Source organism: Serinus canaria, chromosome 4, assembly GCF_022539315.1.
Source record: "Serinus canaria isolate serCan28SL12 chromosome 4, serCan2020, whole genome shotgun sequence".
NCBI lineage: Eukaryota > Metazoa > Chordata > Aves > Passeriformes > Fringillidae > Serinus > Serinus canaria.
The window spans coordinates 56,008,386-56,020,391 of NC_066317.1; the positions used below are offsets into that span (position 1 = coordinate 56,008,386).

General features: G+C 38.3%; 1 protein-coding gene across 12 annotated transcripts in view; it reads left to right on the forward strand.

Annotated features, from left to right (window-relative positions):
- Positions 1-12,006, forward strand: part of LDB2 (LIM domain binding 2) — a 213,532-nt gene that overhangs the window by 68,258 nt on the left and 133,268 nt on the right. For all 12 annotated transcript variants that reach the window (XM_030239336.1, XM_050973485.1, XM_050973488.1 and 9 more), the window contains one exon: positions 3,733-3,835. In XM_030239336.1, coding sequence (XP_030095196.1) covers positions 3,733-3,835 — 103 coding nt within the window. The remainder of the gene's footprint in view (positions 1-3,732; positions 3,836-12,006) is intronic.

Sequence of the window (12,006 nt, forward strand, 5' to 3'; positions counted from 1 at the left end):
TGAGGACTTTCGTCATGTTCCCTGTGAGTTTCTTCTGTCTTATACAAAATACAGCTAGTTCCTACTACCTTCTACCGTTCTTCCTTTGAGTCTTTTGGTTTGTTTGCATGTCTTTAAACTCATTGATTGCTGTGGTTCTCAGCTAATTCCTTTAAGAGTGGGTGGCCCAGATTTGGCCATAATACTCCAGAAGTGGACAGACTATTCCAGTTGAAGTCTTTCCAGAGATGTGTTTGCTGGAGTGGAAGGGTATTGTATCTAAGACATTTCCCTTATTTCCAAGAGCAATTGATTGCTGACATATTTGCTTCATGATCTGGACCATTTCCTACAATACTGCTTAGTCAGTTATTCCCCATTTTGTTTTTGTTTTTGTACTTTTGTCACTTCACCTTATTGAATTTCATCTTCATTTCAGATCATTTCTCCAATCTATCAAAATAATTTTGAATTTCACTTCTGTCCTGCAAGGTGTCTGCATCCTTTAAAGTGTGATTTCATGTACTGACTTTTTATGTCAGTCCATTCTTCCTTCCAAGTCATTAAAAATAAAGGAATTTCAAGAAAATGCCACAGTCTCAGTTGGCCTCATATTCCAGTTCAAGATCTATCACAGGCAAGTAGAAAAGCCTCATTTAGCTTGCAGACCCTTAATCATGTAAGTGTGTAAGGTGTAAAGAAGAACCCAGCTTGACTCTCAGATCACACAGTGAACATACGGGACTTATAGATGGAGGGGGAAAAAGAACATCATTGTACTTAAAATCTGATTACCTTTGCCAAAGAAAATCAGAGTCAGGAAAAAATATTGAAACAGTAGGATTCCATTTACTTGGAGACCCTATTCAGAGTTGAGCCATGCTTCAAATTACAAATAATACCAGGGGTGGAGGGGATCAGAGGGAACAATGGCAGTTGTGGAAGAAGTCGTTTTGCTGCTTGGGTACCTGGCCACAGCAGCACAGCACCTTCACTTCTGACCCAACTTGCTGGCTGTGTCTGCCCTCTTCTCTCCTGTGACCTATTCCTTAAGTTTATTTTAATACAAAATATTTTTAGAGAATTAATATTTTTTTGGTTATGTTTAGGCCATTATTTCAGTGTTTGAGCATGTGAGTGCACTTCGTGAAAGGGAGGTTGCCATGGTAATTTCTCATTATTGTTGAATAGAAAAATAATTACTCTGGCGAAATCCCCCATAACCTGTCAAAGCAGAAGTTAAAGATGCCTGAGGGCAGCCTTGCCTTCACCATCCCCTTTTTGCAAAAAAAAAAAAAAGAAAAAAAAAAAAAAGGATTTTTTTGAAAAACTGGATCCTATTTTGGTTTGGCTGGGGATACCTCACTGGGTTTTGTTCACATTTGTCTTTGAAATGAGATGGGCCCACCTGTGACAAGGGTGGGGCAGAAAATTAAGCAGCAGAGCATTTCAAAGCTTGACAGGATTTATATACTCTTTTTTTAAGGTCAGGTTTTCTTTCTGGGGGTGGGGTGTTGCATTTTACATTTTTATTTCTTCCTCACCTAAAATATGCAAAAGCTTAAGATAAAGACTTTGGACTGTGCTCAAACTGTGAGAGAGTCTGGATATTTCATCTAACCAGGGAGGGAATCCACAGTAATTCCATTTCCACATTCTTCTTGCTTTCAAGACTTCTTGGGAGCCAGCGTGAGTGCAGATATGTGTGGTTTGAGGTGAGGCCCTGCACTTTCCCTGCTCTTCTCTATCTTTCCCACATGCAGTTAAGTCCTGGCTGTGCCATGCTCTCCTTTTTGTTCCCATGTCATTGGATGCTACAGGAGTAGCTCCAGTGATACTCAACTAGTGCATTAACAAGAGCTGCAAATGTGGTGTGTGGCATTGCTGAAATTCCTCCCTCCACTCTTCCTTCCCTATGACAAGTATGTCCAAAAGGTTAAATGGTGCTGCAGCCTCTCTTTAGTCAAATGGCAGAGTGGGAGCTCATAGCTACTTGTTGGACAAAACACTCTTGTAATGCAAGCCCCAGGCTGTGCTGAGTGCTGAGCCCTGTGCAGGGGTGTGTTGAGCACCTGTGTGTGTTTCATGCTGACCACTGTCTATTTCATGCTTACTGTTGTGGCTGCTTGGCTACTCAACACAGCAGTGTTGGCATGTGGGAACAGTCATCAGGTTTACACCAGGAAAGAACAACAGCTCTCTGTGACAGCAGATTTCTGAGATGTGGGGACAGCTTTGATACCTCTTTGTGTGACTGAATGGCAGGGCTGTATGATCCTGTCACTGCCAGGTTGGATGAGCCTTGGCAGGGAAAGTGTATTACAGGCTCTGACTCAGACAAGAAGTCTTTCTAGGGTCTCTGTAAAGAACCAGATTGTTAAAACCTGTCCTTACCATTTCTCCATTGGATGCTTGACAAAAAATCAAAGTGAAATTGAGAGGGATATATACCTTGCTTAACATTTGGGAGTGAAATCCAAAAGTAACATCATCATCAGGAAATACAGCAGCAGAACTAAAATCCCCAGATTGCTCTGCATGTTGACATAATGAATATGATAGATGCATATTTTCTTTTAAATTGGCATTTTATCTCAGGATCTTTTTTCATGTGAAGAAAACATTTGTTTGCTTCATCTCTGGCTTAAATCTATATTGCTCAGGCATTAAGAGGTGCTCAGACCTCACTGTGCTGAGTGAACCTGGCCTTGCTCACTGGAAAGGAAGGTGCTGTGATGGGATAGAGTGGCTCTGAGGAGTGCAGCCAGGGCATCTTCAGAAGTGTATTTCCAGCTTTGTTACTGACCTTGTGTTCTACAAGTCCAGGGGCCTCAAAGGAGCAGAAGAGACTGAACCAAAAATTTCTAATCCAGCAATTAAATATATCCATAGCTTTTGAAGGAAACATTTGGTGGGTTTTGTGCTGCCCAACTGCTGCAAAACCCTTGCAAGCTGGACCACTTCACTTGCTCAGGTGCTAGCCATTGAGGTTTGGGTGCCTGTTGTTGATCATCCAGGTCTGAAAATGCCTGATTCAATTGTCAAGAAACTACCTGTGTTGGTATGTGTTTGCATTGTTCACTATTTTCATAATTGCCCTGTTCCTGCTATGTGTATTACCATGAGTCTAAGTATGCACAAGTCATAACTTTTTTTTTTCACTTCTTGTATCCTACTTAAAAGTAAAGATTTTGCCCAGCAATTACATTTAAGTAATTAGCCAGTATTTATTCAACCTGAAGTATTGTATTTATATTCAATGCATTGGAGTAGAATAGCCATTATATTCAGTTTCTAAATAACTTTCTTGTCACCTTGTGCTGATGATGAGGTTATGTGACATTATAGAATTAAGCATGGAGGGATTTTTCATTACCAGGACCAAGCATTTGAGACACACAGCCCAGAAAAGGAGGGAAAACTCATAACTGCTTTATTTGCAACAGATGTATAAAACCATATCTAACACTTGGAGAAAAAATGTTATGAAAAAGAAAGGTTTTACATATTTAGTATGCTGGATAAAATCAAAGTTTATTACACAGTAAATTAAACACTTCAGGTTTTTTTTTCCTAAATTAGAACTAGAACTTTATCTAGGAAAAATTAGTTTGAAATATCATATAGACATCTGTACCCCAAAACCATAGGTGAAGGAGCCAAACTAGGTGTGATCCTGTTGAATTTCTTTTACAACAGATGAACATATTTTCATTTTGCCTCCTGTTAAGTGAATGATCTGTTGCTTCCTAGGATAGTGACAACCTCTGGTGGGATGCCTTTGCAACTGAATTTTTTGAAGATGATGCAACCTTAACACTTTCATTTTGTTTGGAAGATGGACCAAAGCGATACAGTAAGAAATGTATACTTTTTTGTTCTAATGTTAAGTATGAGTTTTGAAAAACAGTTTATCTGTACAAGACAGATGCAACTTGGCAATGACAAAGTCACTTGTGTATATTCAGTGACTATTAAGTTACAATTAAGAATTCCATGAATTGGGAATCCATTTTTTGTGGAATTCCTCTGAGTTTTATTACATGCAAATAAGTTATTTTCTAGTGGAATGAAGCAAATAATAAAATATAATATTTGGATTTTTTTTTTAAATTAATGTGCTTTGTGGCTGTGCTTGCACTCTTTGGTAATTTGTCGTCTGCAAAAATTCAAGTGTTGAGTCTTGTGGGCAAAATTGTTCACAGAAAGGGAACTTTATGGCAAATATCAGTATTATTGCTGGTAGGGCTTCCAAAAGTAAAGAGGGATCAGAAAAACAGCAAATAAAATCTATATCCTTGCTGATGTAGATAAGTGTTATTCCATCAACTGTGTGGATCTATGCTGCTTGCCCACGTTAAGGACCAGCCTTGGATGCTGTCTGAGCAGCAGTGGAAGGGTAGAATATTCTCAATTGAGCACTAAGTGAAAGCTTGAATAAAAGTGAAGCAGTGAATAAATCTGATGATATTGGAATCCATTGCCTGCACATATTGAACAGCAAAAAGGGATAAAATTCATTGAACAAATCATTTGAAGTGAATAATTCACTCAGCTTTAGCACCAAGCAACAGAGAGAGAAGTAAACATTGAAAAACTGCATTGCCAATTGTTTGACTCCATTCAGAGTGACCCCTGCTTCATGGTGACAGATTGTGCTCTCTACTTAATGTTCTGAATCTTTTGAGGTTCTTCTTTTTCATGAGTGACTGATTGTCAGCCTATCACTCACATACTTCTAATTCCTATCATCAGTTATCTCAGGTATTTATTTGACAAGTGTTACCTTCTTCTGGAAAAAAAATAACAACCACTTTGAATGCACGTTTCTGGGATTAGTGTTGACAGAATTACAGTTTCTTGCCTTTCAAAGCAAGTGATAACTCTCTAAAGGTCCTCAAATTACAGCCTATAGCAACGTTGGTAACAGCTGATCTGTCCTGATTAGGTTGAGTCAACTTGTCAGATATCAGATTTGCTAGTTGTGTTATCAGTCCAGAAGGCACAGATACATCAGCAAAAAAGCAATTAATGTCCAGTTAGATCAGAGGGAGTTGTGATTCTGGAAAACAGTGCTGCATATGAAAGAATTTGTCAACGTGTAAAATACTCCTGTTGTCACAAATGCTTGATAATGGTTGTAATGTCTGCAACTGGGACAGTTTGGCATGAGGTAATACTGGGATTCTTAGCATTGTCACTGATAAGAATGACTGAAAGATCAATTTACTGCAGTCATGCTTTTAAAAGTGACTAGCACACAGAATGTTTCCTCTGGTTTTAATTTCTGCCCTCTGCACAAACTGATTGGATTATTCTCAGCATCTGGAATTGAAGCTCTGCATTTAAGGCTTTTTGCTGGTAATTGTTTTCCTTTCCTTTGTTAGTTAATATTTACTAACTAGTGAATCGTTAATAGTAGATCAATAGTTACTGAACCACAGTATCAGTGATGCCTTTTGACATGAGCAGTATTCCAACTCAGTGAAACTCTGAAGAGCATGCTTGTGGCTGTTCCAGTTTGAGACTTCCATTGCCTTCTGAGAAGGCTTTGGGAGCAGTCTTGAGGCCTCTGTGCTGTCCAAGTCCCGGCTTGGGGACACCTTTGGCCTTGCTTGTGGTGGCTGCAGAGTGAAGGCTGCATGCTAAGAGTATCTCTCTCTTCCTAACTGGGAACTTTGTGTCCAAAACCACCTCCAGGAGTTGAGAACAGAGAAGTCTGCTCCCCTTACAGCTCTCTGTTTTGCTTGCCCAAGCTGTACTCATGCTCTGCTGTTCTCTTATGGATGCTCTTGGCATCTCCCAAGAACCACTATGACACCCAGAACCTCTATTCCAAGTGGGTGGAATTTCTGACCAGGGGCTGTGGCTCCTGTTAGGTGAGTATGGCATGTGGTTGCAGCACCAAAGATGGGGTTCTGAAAGTGGTAAAAAAAATTGCCCTTTTCTTCATCTGTGCTGTCCCCAGCAGGACACCTGCCTCCTTGACTAGAGAGTATGCTCTTTAGGATGGACAGGGCATTAAACACATTGGAACTGGCAGAGAGGAAAAAGACAAATTGTTTGTTCTTATTCTTGTAGGCACAGACAGTAATGGAGGGAACCAAGATAAGGCCCAGGAAAGGAGAAAAAGGCATCCTTTGAGAAGTTGTTTATAAAGTTGAAAGTGATGAAAGATGCCGACCTCTTGCCTTTGCTCTAGGATTCAGGTCAAAATTGCCTGCCTTTGTCTTGCTTCAGCCTGTGAGAGCTTTGCTTCCATCTCTGACATTGATTGTGGCCACCACCTTATTTTTTTTTCCTTTGGGCAATGTTTTCCCTCTTCTGAGAACTAAAATATTCTCTTTTGGAGCAAACAAATTCAAAAAAACCCATTGCATGTGTGTGTGTGTGTGTGTGTGTGGAAAGGACAAAAACTTTTTGCTGTCCATGGCTTCATTTTTCTCTGGGTTATGGCAATTCCCAGTCCATCTCCCTCCTTCTTCTCAGGGGCTATTTAGAACTTGTTTTAAGCCATCAGAGACATAAAGAAGCACTCTGTTTTGCCCCAGGTTCCTTCTTCAAAGCCCCTTGAGAATTTTGTGGGAGGCTGCTGGGAACTAATCTTGACTGCAGTTCCCAAATTTCTTTGGGGCTTTATTCTCTTGGTTGCTGTAGACTTTTACTTTCTGTGAGTTTCATATCATAGCCTGTTTCCCAGCTGGCTCTCTCTGCCCTCTGCTCTTACCTGAAGAGTCCAATTCCACAGCCAATGCAAATGTTCAGAGCAGGCCTGTAAATCAGTGTTTCTGTAAATGGTAGAAGATTTTTTTAAAAAATTACTTTTAATTGCCTCTCTTTTTGGTTTAACTTTAATATACTGTTTTGTCCAAGAGATTATAAGGATTGTGAACTCACCTTTTTTTTTTGTTGTTGTCTCAGAAAACAAAGTTGCTTATTTACTTTTGTGGCCCAAAACTTAAACTTTATGAAGAACACAAAATATTTTTAGGTGTTTCATTCATATTCCCATGTTTTACAGCACTCCTCTCTATACTGAGAAAAGCAGTTTTCTTCCCTTTGCTGTTCTCAATGTTTCTCTTCACCTGCCAGCTCTGAGATTCTTTCATTTGTAGGGAAAAGTAGATATGGTTCAAAATGGGGATTTTAAGTCACTGGGTTATGTTTACTTTGCTTCACGTCAGGCAGCACTGAGTACTAATACTGGGGCAGCTCTAAAAGTCCCTGGATCTGCATGGCACAGCATGGAAAGATACTTACTATTGCCCTGGGAAGAGCAGAGGTTTGTTAGTTCAGTGATCCACCTGTTTTAATTAATTTGATTGCCAGGTTTGTTAGACCTAGACCTAGTTATCTGTGCAGAACAATATTCTGCCTTGGATAGATGTGACTTGAAAGCCCAGCTTAACTTTTTCTTGCAGAGATTCTGTGTCAGACCAGAAATAGCTGCTGTGCTCATCTTTGCAGCTCCTTTTGTCTTTCTTCAGTATTTGATTTCTGTACATGCAAGAACTTTACCTTCTGCAATCCTTTCTCCCTGGCACAGCATTCCAGAAAGAAGATATTATCTTCTTTCAAACAGACACTGAAAATATGTTTCTCTCCTACTTGCTTATACCCCTCAGCTATTCTTTTGGTCTGCTATTATCTATGAACCCTACTTATATTACTGAATTCTATGTTGAGATTTTAGTGAAAATGCTGCAAAAAATAAAGATATATTTTAAGTTAAAGATGTAAATTATGCATTTCTCTTGTCTGGCTTTTCAGGGTAGCTTGGCTACCCTGAGATGGAGAGAAACCTCACACATTCCAATGCTTAAAGACAAGGAAAGATGCCTAAAAGTAGAGATGCTACCTGTCTTACACTGCACTGAATTATAGTCAACAGAAACTACGATGTAAACACATGAAGTTCATCCTACAGTGAGAGCAAAAAGAAATTTGCTCTAATATATTATGCCCTGATTTGATTGTTCAAGAAATAAATAGGATTTAAACAGAATCGAAAAAAGAAAATATGCCTAATGAAGCAGAATTTTTGTTTCCTTGTTTTGGATAAAGCATTCATTTCCTGTTAAGAGGTTTCTATCCCTGTAAAAGAGTAAATACTAGACTCTGATCCATTGTTGCCCAGGTTCTTTGTTTCTCAGAGACAAAATATTTCCCGAACAGATAAGAGAAACAAGTTTGATTGACAGCTCTTAGCAGAGTCTCATCAGCTGCTGTGCTGACAGCCTGGTGATGCACACTGTGCTGATGTGGTAGGGACTGACAGGTGATTGACAGCCCAAGACTGTGGAGACAGGAAAGATGAAGCATGCTCAGTAAGAATAATGTGCAGTGTTTATGCAGCACTGCAGAGAATAGGAGCTAGAAAGTTAACTCTTTCAGGGAAAGGGCTTTTTTAATGCATAATGAATGCAGTTGCCACTGTACAGAAAATTAGAGCTTGTCTACGTTTCTCTTCTGTTCACTAAATGATTTCTGTCCATGGAGGAACTATAAAGCTGTGAGGAAGCAAAAGCATGAGCTATTACATTTGTAGCTGTAAAAAAATTTCATGTGTGGTAGATATGATGGAGTCCTCAAAATGGATTTATTTAAGCTTATAGATGTAGAATATATTGAGAATTTCAGGCACTTTTGATAGGCTTTCATCACCCAATTTTATATGGCATTGCATAATGTTACACAGTAGAAATTTCAAAAGGAACAATTTGAGCTCTTTGCTCTCCCTATCCTTAGGAAAATATAGTGATTTCAGTTTTATTGTTGCTCTGAATCTGTAGCTGATAATTGAATATGTATTTTCTGTTATAATTTCTACTGCAGTTTGTGTTTGGAATGTACAAGGTAACTATAACATGCTTTGAATTTTATACCTTTTTTTGCTTTTTCTCTACTCGGCTCATGAACTCTGGTTTTTTTTCATTGAAAGAAAGGAGAAGGAAGGGAGGAAGGGAGGAAGGGAGGAAGGGAGGAAGGGAGGAAGGGAGGAAGGGAGGAAGGGAGGAAGGGAGGAAGGAAGGAAGGAAGGAAGGAAGGAAGGAGGAAGGAAGGAAGGAAGGAAGGAAGGAAGGAAGGAAGGAAGGAAGGAAGGAAGGAAGGAAGGAAGGAAGGAAGGAAGGAAGGAAGGAAGGAAGGAAGGAAAGAAGGACTTATCTAAGTTTTTCTGTGTGCCTTTAGAATATTTTGCATAAGTGTATTTTAGATTTTACTACAAATTATTCAATTAATACACAGCAAGGAAGCTGCAAGAGATTCATTGTGAATTTGTCCCTGTTTTTGTAACCTGTGCAGTGCAGGTAACATTATAGCCCTTTATTGAAAAAAATTGCAGGGATGAATGGTGAGAAGCTACATCTAGTGGGTATTTCTTATAAGCATAGTTTGGGAATAAACAGGGAAAGTTCATTACACATTACCCACTTGCATAACTATTTTCAAAAAGATGGTTTGAGGGGCCAGCAAGCTCCATTATCACCCCAGGTTTCTCTAAAACTCTCATCTAGCTTCTCTCCTATAAGTCTTAGAGAGAAAATTAAATTTGCCTAGAGAAAGAGATTGTTTTATTTCCAGGAACATCTTCTTTATTTTTCCCTTTATTTTTTTCCCCCTAGAAATCATAGTCATTAAACATCATTTGAGCATTCAGATACAACACGGTAAATTGGCCTGGCTTTGTAAGACAGCTTATTTTGTATGACTCCCTGGTATTCATCTTTATGTACCACTATTCTAGTTTTGGGTTTTTTCAAAGTTTCTTGGCAATAGTTTTGAATTTAATTTCAGAACATAGGGAAAAATTTCATTAAAATCAGATGAAAAAGGTCCACAATTTCCTGGATCACCACTAGCCCCTCCATCCTCCAGCTAATGATTTCTAATTAACAATTACTTCCTAAAATTGATGTTTTAAAGAGTTCTCAATCAATTTTACATATGCTCTATGGAAATTGTATATTAATTAGCTTTAGAAAGAATGTAAGTGATGCACTAGAAGGTTGAATGCTTTACAGGTGTCTAAGTGTATTACAGCCATGCACTTATCTTTATCACCCAAACTTTTGTAAGCTCATCAAAGAATAAAACAAGATTTGTTTGACAAGAGCTATTTTGCATAAACCCATGTTGACTGGCATTAATTACATCCCTTTCACTTCAATCTTTGTCAGTTAAATCCTCTATAATTTTTTTCACTATTTTGTCTGGATTAATATCAAGCAAGTGTGTTATGTTTTGCTGTTCCCTAACTCTATAGTGTCCCTTAAATATCAGCTCAGAAGAAGCAGATTTTCAAAATTCCCTCAGTAGTTCTTTTATTTCTTTAATTAATATTTTATAACACCAGATAGAAATGGGGAAAAAACCCTTAGAACAGCTAATTTCAAAACATTTACTTCTCATAGATACTATTTAAGATCCATCTTAGTTGCCAAAGGACTAGAAAGCACTTTTCACTCAACATCAACATTCTTTCCAAAAGTAGAACAAAAAAGCTTCTTATATGTTGAAAGTTTTTCTGTTCTTAAAATAAATTAAGGTTTGATAAATTTCAAGGTCTTATTTTCGATAGTTTTTATGGATATGAATTTTTAACTGCCAACTTCAGCATCTCATTCTAATATTTTATATTTCATAATATGTTTTTACAGAACATTTTTCCTTTTCTTATCTTTGTTTTCATTTTCTAGAAGGCATCATAATTATCAGGATTTTTCCCCTTCTAATTATTGCCTTTGTTTTCCTTCTTTTTTTGTTTTATTAAGTTGTTTTATTTTTTATTTTTTATTATTTGTTTTATAAAGTTGTTTTATTTTTTACCTTATAGTTGCATCTTTTAGATATCTTAGGAAGCCTCTTTAACAGATTCTTAATTTTCATGCATAGTTCTTTTATGTATTTTCTCCCCATCAATTGAGCTGTGGTGAATCCAGCATTCTAAAGCACCAGCTGGATCTCTCCTACTAACTGGGATTGCCTTTTCTTTGTCTGTACTGAATGCATGTTTTGGATGGCATTTGTAGAGAAACATGTGGTCTGATTGGAGAGTGTAGAGGGCAAAGCAAAAGTCTTGAAATAAACTTACTTTGAAAAATTGAAGAATTTGAGTCAGTCAGTCTGCAGAAGACATGGAAAAAAGGAAAGAGGAACATGGGACATAATACCAGAACATATCAAGAAAAGGCATGTGGTCTGTTTCCATAGCCATGATGAGCAGGAGAAGAGATGCAGGCCTTAAATCGCAATTAGGAAAAAAAAAATATATATATATGAAAAAAAAAAGAGGGGTTCACTCTTACCTGTGATAAAAATGAGGTGCTTGAAGAGATTCCCTGGGGAGGCTGTGGAGCCTCCTGTAATCAGGGGGCTGTCTGACCTTCACTCTGTTTCCCTGAAGTCACCAGTCCCAGAGCTGGTGCCAGCTTTCAGTCCCCTATTCAGTTCAGTCTCAGCCATCATAACCAGTTCTGGAACAACTTACTTATCTTGGATGCTAAACTTCTTGTGATTAAAAACACCTTACTATTTCTAATTTTGAGTAGTAGAAATAATGCTTTTCTAACACTGCTGGCTAAGCAAGACTTTGCACGTGCATCTTCCACCAATTTCCTTTGAAAGAGCATTTTTATTTTTCTCCATGTTACTGACAGGTGTTAAAGGAATAGTTCCTGATTTGCAATTAGCAGGTATGAATTAGACTTTCACCTCTGCCAGCTTCAGTCTTGTTAGTTAGCTTAGTGTTCCTGCACCTCTGAGTTATCAATACCTTCAAACTACAAAAGAAGGTTTCACTGAACGGTGCCAGCCACATGCAACGTGTGTGGGTGTTGCCTGAGTGCACACGCACAACATCAGTTAGGTGGAAAAGTTTATCATGAAAACTGTTTCATCAGCCTCTTTCTCAGCCATCCTAACAAACAATGTAAGATTTCAGATATCTTGCAAAGGGAGATCTCAGATTTCTTCTGCTTGTAACAAAGAATGTTGTACAAATCAATATGGGAGACCCTGTGTCTGTGA